This window comes from Calidris pugnax, unplaced genomic scaffold (genome assembly GCF_001431845.1).
Source record: "Calidris pugnax isolate Ruff unplaced genomic scaffold, ASM143184v1 scaffold103, whole genome shotgun sequence".
Lineage (NCBI taxonomy): Eukaryota > Metazoa > Chordata > Aves > Charadriiformes > Scolopacidae > Calidris > Calidris pugnax.
In genome coordinates this window covers 8,905,142-8,922,920 of record NW_015090990.1, presented here as the reverse complement: position 1 = coordinate 8,922,920, position 17,779 = coordinate 8,905,142, and the positions used below count along the sequence as shown (strand labels likewise).

General features: G+C 38.9%; 1 protein-coding gene across 2 annotated transcripts in view; it reads right to left on the bottom strand.

Annotated features, from left to right (window-relative positions):
* RAPGEF4 (Rap guanine nucleotide exchange factor 4) overlaps window positions 1-17,779 on the bottom strand; it is a 143,352-nt gene that overhangs the window by 44,486 nt on the left and 81,087 nt on the right. Inside the window, exons 4-9 of one of the 2 annotated variants that reach the window (XM_014954655.1) lie at window positions 13,603-13,656; window positions 13,200-13,306; window positions 11,194-11,315; window positions 9,619-9,802; window positions 3,460-3,544; window positions 466-526 (exon numbers count right to left, since the gene is read on the bottom strand). In XM_014954655.1, the coding sequence (XP_014810141.1) occupies window positions 466-526; window positions 3,460-3,544; window positions 9,619-9,802; window positions 11,194-11,315; window positions 13,200-13,306; window positions 13,603-13,656 (613 nt within the window). The remainder of the gene's footprint in view (window positions 1-465; window positions 527-3,459; window positions 3,545-9,618; window positions 9,803-11,193; window positions 11,316-13,199; window positions 13,307-13,602; window positions 13,657-17,779) is intronic. The other variant, XM_014954656.1, reaches the window with a different exon arrangement.

The window sequence follows — 17,779 nt, the reverse complement described above, 5'->3', positions numbered from 1 at the left end:
ATCAGCACATAGGTTTGGATCCCACCAGTAGTACCATGTTCTAACCCAATTCTCTAGTAGCTGTGACTTTGATATTCATTTGCTAAAATTTATCAGTATAAACAAGTCTGAGTAATCTAACATTTTTAAACCTTTATTTTGTGCCGCTAGATTTTCTTTTTTAATACAAGGATAATATTAAAATACATTTTAAATAGAGGTTGGTCCAACCCAAAATTCTAGATAAAATACACTCAAATCATAAGTGATACATACATCCAACCAAGGATATAGAATTAATTTTGATACTGTCCCTGCAATCATCAACAGACTAAGCCAACACCTATTACCTCAGGTTTTAAACACTGAGTGCCAGTCAAGTTTGAAGAGTGCATCCTAGTTTTCCTCTTGTCATTTAAACATTAAGAATTTAAATGTTCATATCACAGATTAGAAAGAAGAACTGACAGGATTCCATTTACTTACAGACCGTTCCTGCTTTGGGATGTGACTCGAAAATGAGGACACCTGCTAATTCTCGCTTTACCTTAAAATAAAGAGAGAGAAATTACAGTTTCTACATGTATTATTCTTCCTAGTGAGAGGTAGTCACATAATATACCCCAGTTGCTGCTTTCCTTCCCTCTGCATCGTTCAGCGGTCATTCAGAGTCACACAGCCAGACAATGCTCTGCTTCACTTGATGTCTTATTTCCTACCAATTGGCTTTGCAGAGCATGAGCCCCTACATTTCCAGGCTCCTAATGGATCAGACAAGGGCATCTTTATGATACAAGTCTCCACATCTTTCTTCACACACACACATATGTGAAACCACCATTAACAATTAACATTAACATGATGGAAAATTTCAAATGGTAATAGCTAATCTATTACAGAAGATAGCTAGCAATTGCCAAGTACTCCATGAGGCTCTGTCCTACTCCTGCTCTTCCCAGAGAAATCAGTACCCTTCCCCTTACTGACGTAAGCCTGGCCACTTCTGCTGTGTCGAGCTGTGAGGCACAGCCATCTGGACCTGCTGAGGCCCCTTTACGCCTGACAGCTTCCCAGGCAAGATGACCAGCTCCCTACCTCTTCCAAAACTGAAGAATCTGACACTGCCCTTGGTGTCAGCCTGCCCCCCACTGAGTCTGTATTGCTCTGATGTGATTAGCTCTTACATCTGACTGGGCAGTTGACTCCAGTGAGACACTGTTTAAAACCTCTTTCTCTCACTGTAAATACTGTTGGTGCTACTTTTTCACAAAACAGTAGCAGCACTGGGAACCTCATGTTACCCTGAGTTTTTCATGTTACCCTGAGCTTTAGATCTCCCTTCGTACAACTGCAAATCTTCAAGGACCTGGAGGCCAATTTCCAAGCAGTGGGATTTTTTGTTCTCAGAGAATGTCAGCTGGTGACAATCCATGTTTCAGAGGTATTACCATGTAACTGAACTGTGCCAAACACAGACCAAACACTGGCTCCAACGTTTATTTATTAGCAGTATTTTCACACCATTCTCCCAATTGTTTAAATTGAAAAGATTTTTAGGCCATGAAGAAAAACTTGAAGAGGAACTCTCAAATTCTGGACAAAATCTAGATGAGAATCTGGTGGCTGCATGTCCTAAAATGGGTGGACAAATTCAGACTCTGATGTCCTAAAGGCACCCACCAAACCTCTGCTCAGGTACCAAGCACAAACATACTACACCAGCCACCCTCCCAGAACTCTCTCCTGACAGCCAGGGCAAAGCGCTCCCTGTTTCCAGTCTGGAGAAGCAGCAGGATAAATAGAGGTGTTTGGATAGGTTTTTTTTTAGTCAGTGACCACTGAAAGCACCTGCAGGCCAGTGATTTCTGTAACAATTACCTCACTGAACTCTTTTATAACCTCTGCCTGAAGGCAATGACACTTTCCCAAGGACAGGAAATACAACCCCATTAGCAGTGTTCTGCACGCTGTAGAAAGCGTTCTTATCCATGTACGTCCTCAGATGTCTTCTCAGGTGTTTCAGTCACCTGCCTCTGCAGTGAATGAATCTTCTCAATGAAGCCAAGAATTTGATTTGTTTTTAACACTCTATTATATAATTGTTTATCATTCATACATTAACTTCCCAGGCTTCCCTAGCAGGGATTAATTCACCACCATGCTACTTGAGTTTTTTCCATTTTACTTCCTGCTGCTCCCGGCATATCTAGAAAACTTACTACTTTGGGAATTATGCCTTTGCTTTCAAGTCAATTGACCATTAATCTTCTGGTTCCTAGGAGCAATGCTGTCTAGTTTCTGTCCCCTGCTTTAGTTCATGCTGAACATAATACATTGGCATTTCCAAATCATTACTAAAAACATGGAATCCACTGCACTTCTTCAAAATGCCAAGTATTTCTTGCGGTTTGTATAATTTTGACCTCAAGTCTGAATTCCTTCTGAGCTGGGAATACTTTCTGGTTCAGATTTTTTTGTCCTGGATTATGTCTGTAGTATCAAGTGTTTTCTGTGCTCCCTCTCAGTATCTATCCTGCATAGTTTCTTTTATTTGATTTGAAAAGGGTCATTTCTGGATCTTACAGAAGTCTTTCTGTAAGTATTTTTTTCCTACATCCCAGAGATGCTTTAATGATTTTGGCTGGCTGTTCCCTCCTAGTTCCGTTACCAACTCAATGGTTTTTGAAAAACATTGCTTAGATGTTATGTGTTTGCACAGAGTACTAACTTTTCATAATGCACCTTTATAATTAGCTGCATCTGGTCAAGTTAGTTGAGAATTATCGAAAAGATCAAGAGCTTCCAAAGAAGCTATTGTCAAACATAAATTACTTTCTGGCTTCCTTTTCCTGAAAGCATCCACATCTTCCTGTACCATGTAAAGCTTGTTTCAGTAGCCTACACAGTGTATAAACGATGGTAAGACTTTAAACAGTTGCATTCTCTCCTCCAGGCATTTTCTCCATTTCATTTATTCTTGGTTCTCTGCACTGTTCTTGCCCACTCAGAGAGAAGGTGTCTGATGAGTTTTCCTTCACTCTAGGATGAAACTCCAACCAGCCAGCAATGCCCACTACACCTTTCTGCACTGTGTAATTCCTTCTCCTGGTTCAAGCCAAGACTTCTTATAGTTCAGAAATCAGACATCTATTCTGCAAAATTCTTTAGGGCCACAGTCCCAGGTGTCAGGTCAGATTGTATGCATCTTAATTTAAAGTCAAATATGGACCCAGATGGAAGCACCTGTGCCAAATGACTGAGGTAGGGGCTGTGCAGAAACGCATGAAGAAAATTCTATCTAATATCCAAAAGACAACCTACATCTGCATAGTGCTTGGGTGGTCCACACAAATGGGAATAACTTCTTTGCACAGAAAGTATAAATAAAAAGGGCTGTAGGCATTCCAATTCTAGTAAAGTACCAGAAGTCAAAATTCAATCTCGCTTTTGGTGATGAGTTATATTTTTTAAAATACTTACTGTGGTAGAAAGATGAGATAAGGCCTTAATGTGAAGAAGTTCTTCATATATAATTTCCAAGTCATCTACAGTTCTCTGGCCAGGCCTACAGAGAGAAGATAAAAAGAACAGCAGAATGCAATAAATGCCCAAAATAAAAGCAACAGAGAAGTGCAAAACAACACAAAGTGCTGTTGTACTCTCTACTGAAGGGTACATCCTCACTAAACAGGGACTGAACGATGGTTCTGATATGTAAAATGGTCAGATAAATCATAAATGGTACATAAAGATTTGTTCCTTTCAAAAGGACTCCTGAGTGTGCGACCTGCACTATTTTTCACGTGGCACTAATTAGTAGCAGCAAACAGATAGTAGTAGTGGTTTGTAAGGGAGTGTGTGAACTTCTGCTGAACAATTTGGAAGTGGCAGCAGTGCATCCTGGAGGACAGCAAATGACTGCTATAGAGTTAATGCTGGGTGCTGTTGTCTAGCCAGAAAGGTAAATAAGAACCACTCAGTAGTTTCAACTTCTCTCACTGAATAATACAAGAAGCTGACATTAATAAAAAGCATGAGTTGAAGGAATAATCCTCCTATAGCACAACAAGGAATGAGGCCACCACTGTGACTGAAATAATTGCATTTGTGTATTCTACATCCTGGAAAATTTTCTGATCGCTAAGAAAGGGTACAAATACTCTGAGGACTGCAGTGTGTCAGAGATGCTATGAGGAGATGCAGGAGCTTGTGAGTAACTCCTAATCTTTTTCCCATTCACAAGACTCTCTTCAGTTAAAGTGTCTAATAAAAATTTATTTTCTAAAAGGACAAATTATCCTGTGATATAATTTCAGACAGCGCATTGGAGTTACGTATACACACACAGAAAAAAGTCCTTTAAAGCATTATCCTAAGTTACTTTTATAGGGCTAAGTCCTTTCAAATAATGTGATTTGTGAAAAGCAGAATATAAGTAATTAAATCAATGGACCAAGAACAGAAGAAAAGAGCAACCGAGTCCATAAAAAGGGAGAAAGGAAATAGGATACAGGAAGTCCAGTCCAGGGGCAGGAGTTTCAAAGAAGAAAGTGTACATGCTCATATTAAGAACAGGCTACTGCGCAGGTCCAAATCCCACTGTCTGCAATGTGTGGTGTCTAAAGAATTAACATCACAGCTGAATCTTTGGACAGCCCTAAAAGAAATGTCACAATGAACCTTCCTGATAGAAGTTTTCGTCGTAACATGTCAGTATTACAGGAGATTCTAGCATCTAGACAATCAGGAAAGTCATAGAAAGAAATATAGCACTCTACAGGTTTTCTGCCTAATCACCTCTTGGCTCAACAGTCTGTCTAAATCATGTGTGAGGTAGAGGGAACACCCAGCAATTGTGTCACTCTGGAGTTATATTGCATCTTTGTGCAAAAGAATTTTGATGGAGACTTTTTTTGGATGAAAGAAATACGAAGAAGTCATAGAAAACATAAGGACAACTGACATCTCTGCTAAGCAAGCTGTATTTTTCATCTGTTCTTCACTTACTAATGACACAGATTTATTATTACCCAGATTAAAGACCAATTTAGACAAAAAACGTTTTGGATGAAATTATTCTTTTCTCTTACAGAATTGAATAAACTGATAAGGGAGAAACAGAAATTGGTTTGGTGCTGCTATGCCCTCTAGTGACTCAAAATACTCTTTACTATTTCTGAATCTGGCTTGAAATTATAAGGCTGCCACTCCTAGTGATTTATGTGGGGCAGTAGCAGTTTAATTTAGTACAGAATAAAGCAAGGCCAGTACTAGCAACCTTTCACTGGAGATTTAAGAAACACAAGGTAAGGATTTTAGCAAATGATACTTCCCATAGGAAGTAACAACTTTCATTTTATTACAGGCTTGCAAAACCAGCATGTCTTGGAAAACAGAAAGCATAGCATAACATGTTAACAAATTTCTACATGAAAATAAAACATAAAAGGATGATGTTTTACTACCTCAGATCTCTATCAAGACAAAAGGGTACACTCTTCTTTCAGTATGTCCATTTGCCTCCCACGTTAGCACATTGGGAGGACTGACAATCTATAGTGGATGTACCCAGTCTTTACTTCTGCTCCTGCAGGTGTCACGTGGTGATATTAGGCATCACTGCTTCTGTAAAACCTGTGTGGTGACCCACTGATGTTGATTTGTAGGATCCTGCTGTGTAAAGACCTAGTTTCTGCAGGGGACACATTCTAACAGCAATAGCTGGTTATAGACAGGATAATAAATAGAATAGGTAGAGAACAAGGCTACACATTAATGGACAGGAGAACTCAGGTGATATTAAGTGATCAATAAAAGCTGTTCAGTGTTTGGAGAATTTATCAAGGTCAGAGACATTGAGCTTCTCCGTGACTAAGATCTTGACAGTAACATAGTACTTTGCCACTTATAAACCGTGATAATGCTGATGAACAGCTAACCAGAAAATTCTCAGACAATAAGAATAAGGGAGAAGATCAGAGACATCAAATAAGCATATATTTCCAGAGTAAAGATTTTGTCTTCAAGTACCATAAAGAATATATAGGAGACATGAACGATTTTACCCACTACTTGTGTCTGAGTGTGAAAGTGAATGCATGTTCACTTAGTCTAGCACGGAAGCTAATTACGTAATCTTTGTACGTGAATCAGTGCTCCTTGATTCACTCCATATATACTATTTACCACATATAATACCCATAAACGTCAGTGAACTGATATGTGGAAAGATAATCTGTATTTCCTGTCCCAGAAATAACACTTGGTTTATTAAATGTCATTGGCAGGAAACTCCACCAAGGACTATAGAACTTAATACATACAGTCTTTATGAAGAAATCCAGTATGGTTCTTACTACTAGCAGCTGGTTAGAATTTCTAAACAGAAAATTTTAAGAACAATAGCATAAATATATCTTGCTTCATCGTTACAAAACCTTCAAGAAGCTATAGATTCTTAGCAATAATTAAATGCCTATTTTGTTATATATACTTTTATATTTTATTTTTAACATTTTATAATCTATATTTTTGTGCTCTTTACCATGTTTAAATTTGTTTTCACTTCCTCTCTCTAGCATCCTGTCAAGCTTATGTATGCAAGTGACTCTAAAATTTGATTACTGATCACATGTGGAATCAAGCACTCTTTGTACTAGAAAAAAAAATCGCTGAGTGAAGTCACCAAGAATATGTAACACAGATTTTTTGTTTTAGTCATACTGCTAACTTACTGTAGCCTAGCGTATTAAAAAAGAACATAATCCATAACATCATCCGAGTTAAATGCTGTTGTCTGATTAATATCATTCTCCCTTTAAAGACTGCTATTATTATTGTGCTTAGCTTTGTATTATAGCATCCCATTTAATTAGGGTTTACCATCAAGTTAGGTATATCTGAACACCATTAAAATAAAATAAAAATAACTAGAAAAACATTTTCAGGATGTATTTTCATACCGAAGATTTGAAACTCTTGTAAAGAAGAGCTGTATTAATTCTACAATATTTTTTCCACGGACTTACTCAAGGTCTGCACCTGTGCTCCAGGCATTATAAGGAGCAGAGAGCTGTGTTTGCCACTTCACAAAAAGCTATTTTCACATTCAGTGTATGTGTTTCCAAAGAAAAAAAAAACATCCAATAGCAACAAGAGCCTGCCAAAAATTTCCCTGAGCTCTATTCTGTTTTTTAAACTATAGAACATTCTTTCACAGTTTGACAGTTAAAATGCTGCAGTTAATGTAATAAACAGAGAATTTTTTAAGTCAACTGTCAAAACAAGTGACACTTTTTACTAGAGATTTTCAGATTTCGAACAATAGAAAGTACCTTTCAAAGCAACAGCTTCATTATACAATCAAATTCTCAAAGTAATCTTCTCATCAAAGAATATTGTCTTATTTCTTTCAGGGTAATTATCTGAGTTCTGCAACCTCTCCGGAAATGGTGACTGTTATAAAATGCAGCTGTGTTGGTTTGAAAATTGTGGGTCCTGCTCTGGTCAGCTACAGCCAGAGTCTCCAATGCCCTGACAATTCCTTGTACTTTTGGCATCTGTAATGGTGTCTAGTCAAAACTAGCAGGATTCTGAGGATTCATGGAGATTTTAACAGCTTTGTTACAGCTCAGCCCAGGGTGGACTTTCAGCTAACAAAATCATAACGTATGTAAACAGTAGAACAGTAGTTAATATGGTGCCTGGCAGTACAAGCTTGCTTCCATGAGCAAAGGGCAGCAAAAATAAGCACGTTCAGGGACGGAGATAGGGAAAGATGTCGGATGGCTGTCAGTCTTGAGAAAACCTCTTTCCCCTCACTATATTGCATGAAAAATCTCCTATGAATATTCTTTCAGATGATGCTGTGCAAGTGACGACACAGAGGGGAAAGCGGTACTTTCCACAGCATCATTCATGCCCTTCAGCTCTCTGCAAGGAGTGTGGATGATAATCAACATTGATCCTGCCAGGGTAAACTTACACTGGCTGCTCTGAAAGTCATGATGGAAAGCAAATGTAGCAGGCAGCCAAAACCACAATAACCTACGGGGGCAATTCTCCGAGAAAAAACCTCCTCAGTCACCCTGAGGGAAAGGAGATAGTGAAGAGGTGTGGGGTCACAGCACACACAGAACTGCTCACCATCTCCTAATGACTGGCATCTGCTCATAGGTGGAAGAAGCCCTCTTTAGCTACTCAGTGGAGAATGTACAGGACACCTCTGTGAGGAGAAAACACCTCACTTCCCTGACAGCATAAGGGTTTCTGGAAGTACCGTGCTGCCAAGTCTATGTATTTTGTGTGACAGGGATTGAGTGGTCCTTTGGTTGTGTTTGACTAGGCCTCTAATAAACAGAGGAAAGAGAATTTATACTTTTAAAACTATTGCTACATGGCAGTGCTACCTATTTCATAAGCACAAGTATCTGATGGTGCTCTTGGAAATTCAATGCTTTTAGCATTTTTGGAGAAGTGCCATCAAAATAAGCTTACAATCTAAACAGACAACAGAAGGCCAAGAACGGATAGGGGAAAGGGTACAGATGGAAACAGAACAGGGGCAAGCACTTGTGCTAAGTGGATTCAAAACATTTTTCATATAAAAAATGTTCTCACGCTGTAGGCAAGGCCCAATCCGATCCCATAGCAAAGACAAACTTTGCCAGTGGCCTCAAGGGAGCAGGATCCAGTTTTGTTTACTTCTCTTTCTTGAACTGACCCTTTACAACTAAATCTTTAGTGAAGATGACATTAAGTAATTATTCTCAGTGCACTTAGTTAGCAGTAAAACATGTCTTAAGTGGCTCCTAAACACTACCTGCATATGGAAGAGGTTGCCTTCAAGGGTCAAACAGAGTTTATACTGGTTGCTTTGAAATCACAACAAAGTTGCCTGTAAAAAAGGCCTTTAGCACAGTTTTTACTGTGACCAGAATGTATTTCTGAAAGGATGGTTAGCCAACCGACGAGTGAGAGGACATGATCTGATAGCTATGAAAAGGTTGGGCAGACATCCACTGTGCCTTAGGTACAGAAAGCAGGTTTTTTTCAATGTATTGATTTCATAGCAATAAGAACAGAAAAATAAACCCACAGAACCACATTTCACACCTTGCTAGCAAACTACAACAGGCCAAGTCCAGCCTATCTTAATTCAATAAAGTTCTACCAAGGATTAATCTAATTAATGGCTGCCACTGACAACTGTAATTGAAAGTTACCTGCTGTGCTGCCATCCTACCACTCTACTCGCTCACAATAACTGAAAGCAGCGTAGTTAATTGAATCACACATCTACACAGAAAGTGTTAATGGAGCAGGGCTCTTCTATTCCCTGCAACTTGCTTTTGGGGAGACTCAAAAATGAAATAAAAACTCAATGCAGCATTTTCCTCAAGGTGAATATGATGGCATTCATGGCCTCTGATGGTTATTCTCAACACACAGTTCAACTATAAGCATTAATACGGACTGGAAATGACTTAACATGAACTTTAAAACTTTAGAGATTGAACAAACTGGCACTGAAGTGAAATAACTGGCCAATAATAACTACCTGATAATAGATGTAGATTTCTCTTGTTTCCATGTCACAAGGAAAGCCCATGTATAATATTAACTCATTAATCTGCTTACGGTTTTCTGAGAATCATCCTCATATGAGCATCTGGCCCAATCTGAGACAGAAGCAGCATAGTGTCCTGTAGCTCCTCATCACATTCTTTTTTCTCTTCCTCAGTTGGCAAAGGGGCATCTTCACGCTCATCATCCAAAAATCGATAAAATAAGTATTTATCTTGAAAGTAGTGTTCCTGATCCACTGAAAATAACATAACATATCAAACACAAAGCTCTCCTCCTCATTCGGTTAACCCTGAAGAAATCAGATTAGCATCATATATGTCACAGACGTATTAGTCAGGAAGTGAAAAAAGCTACAGAGAAACCGCAAGAGTATGAAACACCTTTGTTTCTCACATATGTCCAAATTATGTAACCTGAAGGGTACACTTTTATATTGTGTACTACAAATAGTTTCCAAGAGGCTTATATGTATGTGTGTTGTGGATGTGTAGATATATGTTTGTGTGTGTGTGCATGCGTGCATGTGTGTGATCTTTTTCTTATTAGATCTGATTTTGCTTTTATTGTTTCAAACCATTTCATTTAAGCAAACAATTCACCCTGGGGAAATAGTTACATCATGAATTTCTAAGAGGTGTTCTCTAGCGTGGACACCTTGCCCTACATGTTTCAGAGAGGGCTAAAAGGTAACAAAATTATCTGAACTGTTTCTGATGTACCAGAAATGGAGACCATCAAGATATAATCCCAGGGGAACTTAATGGAAAGACTACCAAGAGAAGACTTCTAAAGACAGGCTATGATGTAGCGAAGGACAAACCCTTGGTCTTCCAAGCAAGTCAGAGTGATGTGTGATGCAGCTTGCAACAGCTTGCTCCTGGAAGTTCAAGGCATTATTAGGCAGGAATTAAAGCTAGAGCCCTTAGGGTAAGGAAGCAGTGGAAACAATCTATCTTCTTAGTGTGGAAATTTCTCCCTGGGATACAGGAAGCACAACAGAGAATAAATGGAAATGTACTGTAATAGAGCTGTTCTGCTGAACTCAATGAAACTCTACATGCAAAGTTTCAAATATGAATATTGCTTTAGAAAGATACCCTTTTGAGGGCTATAATATCCTGTTAGCAAGTAAATCCTGCCAAATGGAAACAAAGTCAATGTAAAATACAGTCAGAAAAACAACATAAAATCCCAGTCTGGAATATCTGGAGTGCTAAATTTGGGAACCATTCCAAAACCACTGAAAATCATTCCAAAATTATGGATCTGAGCAAATACAAATGCTCACATTCACTTGCAAATGCTGCAAATCTTTGATGAAGATCAGTTTTTTCTATGGTAATACATCTCTTGGTTTTGGCCTGGTTTTTGAGTGCTATCCAGCTATCCAGCATAAGCAGTTAGAGTTATCATACATTTTTAATTTACTTTTCAATATTCTCCTAGGTTAAAGAAGTATATAGGTAGCAAGACTCATGTATATGAATGAACAGGCTGCTCCGCAGCATTTCTTTTGGGCTCACGATCCCTTTCTTTTTCATCCCTTTCTTTTCAAGAGATCTACAAAGGCATTGATGTCACGCATTGCCCATGTTTTAGTCAAGATACTGATTTTCTTTATCTTACCATGGTTAAGAACACCTTCTTCCAGTAATACTTGCCACATGCCAACAGCCTGGGTTCGTGAATGGACACAAGGACTTTGCTGCATCATCCAGTCAACTAGTTCTGTCCCCACACAGCATTGCCTTAAGGACGAACAGATAGAAATGAAAAGGAGTTAGCCAAGAGGGAGATCACAGTGTCTGCCAAGAACAGTGATATCCTAAACTCTGTATAACCTTACTCCATTCTTCCTACAGAAAACATAATGTCACCATCTACATGTATATGCTTGAAATACCAGTGAAGGTATTCAGTTTTGAGATGATCACGTCAAGAAAACAAGTGTTTTGGGAAATACAATGTTCAGAGGATCTGAGCGAGCCTGTGCCACTTGCTACAAAACCTATTGCACCAGTGCAACAACCTTCAGCCCAGATTTCAAAAGAAACCTTCCCTGTATACCATGGGACAGCAAAAGCCTCATGCTCTTCAGAATCCTGCATGAAAGCAATCATCTAACACTGGGATTGCCAGTGTTTTGCCAATGAGAACAGCCTGTGAGTGTTACGAGAGTGTTCCCCCATTTTTAACTAAACTCCAGCCTCACTGTATTTGGGGACATTGGTTCATAGGTGTACAGTGTTTCTGAGGCTCTCTCATGTAGATGTTGGCCACCTTGCAGATCCTGACTGACCCACAGGCAGACAACAGCAGGCCTCAAGTTCTGGGGAATGCCCAAAGAGCAGGGAAAAAACCAAAAAGCCACATGGTCGCTAAGTAAAATTCTTCGTCATAACACTCCCTAGCTCAGCGGAACAGAAGAAATAAGCAACGTGATCATAAACTTCCAAATATGTAACTGATCACATGCAGAACAGAGAGGAATCTGGGTAGTCCTAGACAGGCTCTCATGGCTCCACACTTCATGCATCACTTTCAGAGACCAAGGAAATAGATAATACTGAAATTACTGAAACTTAGTTTAAATAATGCTCTTCCAAGTACAATCCCATTTTGATGGTAAAACTTTCCCTCGCCTGGATACAATCTAAATTTTGGCATTCCATATTTTAAAGACAGAACAGTAAGAGTTTTTCCCACTTATGCGTAAGATAAAACAGTGCAGTTGTTTGGATCAGCATTGGTCTTCATTTATCATACACGCTCTTTTGGTCTTCTAGAACAATGAGTGATGTCACACCATGATATATTCTCAGATCAGCCCACAAGATCCAAATACCCTGCATCATATTAAATACATTTTGGTCTGAAATTTGGAAAATCAATGCACTTATCTCAAAAGCGGATCGGCAACATGTTGATTTACTATTTAGAAAAAGACATACTCGGAGATTTTAAACCAATGTTTATTTAAATATACTCTGAATAATGCATTAGGTATTTGATTAAAACATTAGACACTAAAAATTGACTGTTTCTTAAGCCAATGGTAGACAGATCCTGACTCCTTGAAGTCAGATTCCTATTCTACAAATGCCATTGTTAGCCCACTTCAGCAAGACAGTGCTGCCACCAGCAGGAAGATAAGAAAGCCTGGCAATACACTGAAAAAAGTAATTTTAAATAGAGCAGAAAATCTACATAAGGAATGTTTCTTACCAAGTGAATTTTCAGAGCTCCACACTGAGCAACACTGCTGCAGCAATTGGTACAGTAACATCATGTGTTAGTGAACTTTCCTACTATCTCTTACTGATATATGAAGGGAACAGAATCTACATTTTAACTTGATATTGCACAGAATATTCCAGCTAACTATGCTATTAACTTTGGAAGAGTTTTAGTATGTGAATGCCCCGTTCACAATCATGGACTCAATTTCCAGTCAAATTACTTCAGAAAATATTTACCAGGCCCATTAAAGACTGCATAACATCCAGACTCAAATAGCATCACAGAATAATTTCAGACCTTTTGAGACCTGCAAGTATGGTAAGGCATAAATCATAAATCAGAGGATGGCAGGCATAAAAATTCAGAGACCTCTATACAATCAGCTCACACACCTGTAAGTCTTCAGATGGTATTTACGATCTCTTATCATGTGAGGGGCTCGGGACAGAATTGTATTCCGCAAAATCTTTCCAGCTCTGAGGATCTTTTCTGAAGGAACCTTGGTGATCATAGAGAAAAAAAAGGGACCAAGACACAAAGATTTTAAACTTTCCGCAGCCTCTGCACTGCCTTCTGCAAAACAAAACACAAGTTCTCTTTTCCCTAAATTAAAAGTCCTTGCACAGACGCTTGCTTTTGCAGAGTAATTTAGTATATATTTAGGATTAAGTCTCACATACTTATCCGATCTAACAGAAAGCATCACTTCAGTTTATATGCATCACACTGTTGGAAATAGGAGTTATTTTCATTTGTCTAGTGGTCTGACTCTACGGCACACCTATGTCCCATTACCTGCGTAATGGTTTTAGTAGGACGATGTGGGATGTGAGGTTCAATAAGAGGTGTCTGAAAAATAAAATGAAATGAAATACATTTTTAAAGGTTGAGCAGTAAAATAAAATAATGGCTAAAATAAAAAACTGAACAAAAAAGCTGTAAAAACAAAGGAAGACATTAAGTCCAAGCTCTGCCCAGGGAACGTGAGCAGAAAAAGCTCTCTGAAGACATCCTAAAGACAAGCTTGGCTCTTAATGCTCAGCAAATTAAAACAGTGACATGACACGTGGAGATGAATAACAAATGCATGTTAAACTTTCTAAAGTACTAATGAAGTGTGCACTGGCCAAACATCACACCAGATCTGAGGCTACGCAGGCATAGCTATCTCTTCGACCTGCAGTGGGCACAACAGCGTTCCTCTGTACCTGGTTGCAGTCCCCCACCATGGAAACTTTTCCTCCCTCAGCACCTTTTCCTATTCAGCTCTCTTCCCTCTTACAGCACAGCACAAGAAAAAGCAATGAAGAAAAAGCTCTGCTCACACCATCTGTCTTTTCTAAACTATCATTGGGCCTAGCTGGCAACCCTTTTATAGCCACTCTTTGAAATTCAAGAGCACGCAGGCCACTCACAGGGACCTGGATAAGGACTTTCACAAAGGGGCTGGTGAAGGAAAAAGGAAAGAGTAAAGCAGGTGGCTTGGTTCTGCAAAGGAAAGAGTGAAAGAGAAGACTATCAGGGCTCTACAAGAGAGAAGCAGAGAAAGGGATGAAAGAAACGGGAAATCGGGTACGCAACAAACAGGGGAAAGGAGAGCGGAGATGGGAAGCACACGGCACAACACAGGAAAAAGGAAAGCAGGGAGGTAAAGGATAGTAGAAATGGAGACAAAGGAGAACAAACCCAAACTTCAGCAGCCACCGCAGAATGATGGGAAGATGTTTTGCTTTGTCGGTACTGGTATTTAACAGCATGGACCAAATTTACTTCTAGTGTGAAACGTCGGGAGTCACGACAGGAGGGTTGAATTTGGCTGGCGTTTTGGGCTTGCTGATATTGAACACAGAGGTCTCCCACAAGGGCAAGACCTTGCACCCTGGCCCGTGGCAGCCACGGCCCCCTACACCTGCCTGCCAAGGCAGGACAGACAGGTCAGAAGCAGGGTGAAACACATGCCGTGTACTGCGGGATTGCTGGGTATCGGTTTTCTTAAGCTGGGCATCTGTTCGTTAGGTCCCACAGGATTTTAATGATGTGACAAAGTAATCAAATAGTGCTCGGAGCTACAAATGCACCAGGAGTCTATAGGTCACCTGGGAAGGGGAAAATGAGAGAAGCACACAACAGAAACCAATAAAGATAAGATGATCCTAATGGAGAGGCTTGTATACGGAAAACAGTGCCAATGATTTTTCATTTCTACTCATACCTTACAAGAAGTCTCTAAAAAGGGAAATCAATACAATTAAATTGGGATTCCTGCTACTTCTCATTAATAAGTCAAAAATTTTTCAAAGACTCATTTAAATCATAAACATTTACATCCCACCAGAAGGGTGGTAGAACACTCCTCAATATTTCTTGGTTTCTGGAACTGTGTGGAGCACACTTTAGACAGTCTACATTTGCAGGTAAAGCATGCCAAGAACAGCAAGAATCTTTTGAAAGATGCCTCTAATGCAAACAAAACCATTGATTAACAGTTTCAAACAGGTATATAAATAAACAACGAAGTCAGTGATATCACTCTGAGTATTAATAATTTTTGTTTCCATTGGCTTTTAAAAGGTTTTCAAGTCTTCATCAAGTTTAATGAAACTGAAGGTAAATATATACTTAAATGGTTGGCTAAATTGGCATTGAAGTCATTAAGAATTATTTTTACATTCTACACTCTTAAAAGATTTTTTTTTTTAAATCAATAAAGCACAATATACTCAAGCTAGCTTCCATTTTCTAATTCTAGTTAGGAATACACTTCAAAGGAGAGACAAAATGTATAAGACAAAAAATGTAAGAGACATTTAAAGCAATACACTAGTGAAAATGAATGCACATTTTTGTTCTTAAGAGCCTCCATTAAGCTCCCCAAAAATGCATAAAACTAATAGGTGAAAAAACTGAATAAGGATGAAGTTTGTCAATAAATCTCCCATCCAAATCAAAGCAAAATAAAAGAGAGCATTTAGAAGAAATTCAATTCAGCCCAAAACCCGGGAAAAAAACAAGGTGAAAGATAAGGCACAGCACAAGAATCTGCAGAAAGCAGCGGGAAGGCTGCTTTTCACCTGCATTTGATCCTGACCAATACAGAAGGATCAGCTGCAAAGGCAGAAGGGTGAAGGTGACCATGAAATGATCCGGTGTCAGAACTTTACAGAAGGAAGTAAGAACGTCAAAGTTGAAACAATGGACTAGGAAGAAAAATTTCCATGAGAACAGAATATTGATAGCTAAATTCCTGGAGCAGGTTATTGGGGAGCAAGTGTAAGGTAAAAGGCGTTAAAGAGAGATGGTAGTTACTTAAAGAAACAATATTAATCACACATAGAATATATACTAGCACAGAGCTAGAAGATGGAGTAAAGACTCAGATAAAGAAAGAGCTCTTCACTAAAATACAAGAAGGAAATGCACAGAAAGTAGGGGATTCACAAAAGGCAAGCATAAAAAATAAATCAACTAATGAAGGACAGAATAACAAAAGCAGGTATAAAATGAGACAGATCCAACAAGAAATGTCAAGAGGTACAAAAAAATATTCCACAAGTACCTTACTGCTTAAACAAAGAAAATAAAAGTGCTGATCTACTGTTCAACTCAAGAAGGCCAGAAGCAGTTGATTTATTTTTTGTATCAGTGTTTATTAAAAAGATAACTGGCAGAGAGATGGCTAATATCCTTAGTGGAGTGATAGGAGTAAAATCTAAGCCTGAAAAAAACCCAAAAGAATGGATGAGAAAATATTACGTAACTTAGCTATTTTCAGATTGGCTGGGTTTGTGGAATTTCATGCAGGAAACTCAAAGAGCTTGAAGAAATTTATAGAGGGCTGCAGCCATCTCAAGAACCGTTAGCAGCCACCTCTGATGACAACTCTTGGGGACTAAGGAAGGCAGCAGAAGACAGAAATATGGGAAAAGGAGGAGCTGAAAAATTATAGACATGTCAGCTTAACTTGTCTTCCTAGAAAATGCCTGTTTGTAAGCACCTAGAAAAGAACAGGGAGATGAGTCACATGTGACGTATATTAATCAAGAATAAATCATGCCACACTGATCTAATTTCTTTGCATGACCGGGCAGCAACACTGTTAGATTAGGGAGAAACAGTAGGTTTTCAGCCCTTTTAGTAAGGCTTTGGCACTGTCTCATAAAATATTCTCTTCTGCAAAGGGCAGATTAAATTCGCGCAAAATAGGGGCAAAGCCAGTCGGAAAAGTGTATTTTGAAAGCAATTACCAGTGAAGCAAAGTCAAATTGGCAGTCATACCAGAGGTGTCTTCTGAGCAGCATTCTCAAAAATACATCATATCCGATAACTATCAATTATTAACATGGGATGAAGTAGAAATGGACAGACTGATTCTGCACGAGACTTCAGGATGGGAAGGACTGCACACACATTGGAGAATAAGTTTACAATTTGATACAGTTTTGACATTGGTCTGAAAAAAGTAAGATGGTGTTACACAACACAGAGAGTGCCGACTACCCTTCTGAGGCAGGCAGAATCAGCTATATTCAGACATGGTAGGGAACGAGTGTCCTAGCACAGTCCACAGAAAAAGAAATAAGGTTTATAGCGGATATTAAACAGAACTGAGTAAGCTCACCCGTGTGAAAACAACAAATAATGTACTGGGAGGTAGTGACAGATTACACACATAATGCAGTTCTGCTTTAGGCAGCCTAGATAAGACCTAAGCTAAAACACAGTATCTCATTTGTCCACTTTACTTGAAAAGCATCTAAACCAACTGGACAGAATTTAGAGGAAAGCAAAAAGAATAATCAGAAAGCAAAACATAAATAAGCAAAGTTGTTCAGCTAAGGAAACAGCAAGTTCTAGCAGAAGTGTCATAAAAAAGTTTTCAGATTACAAGGCCTTTGAAAAGAGGAAAGAAGTGACCTGGTCCATCATGCAGAGATCAGGAAATGAAGAGTTTAAATTGCTGTAAGAAAGATTC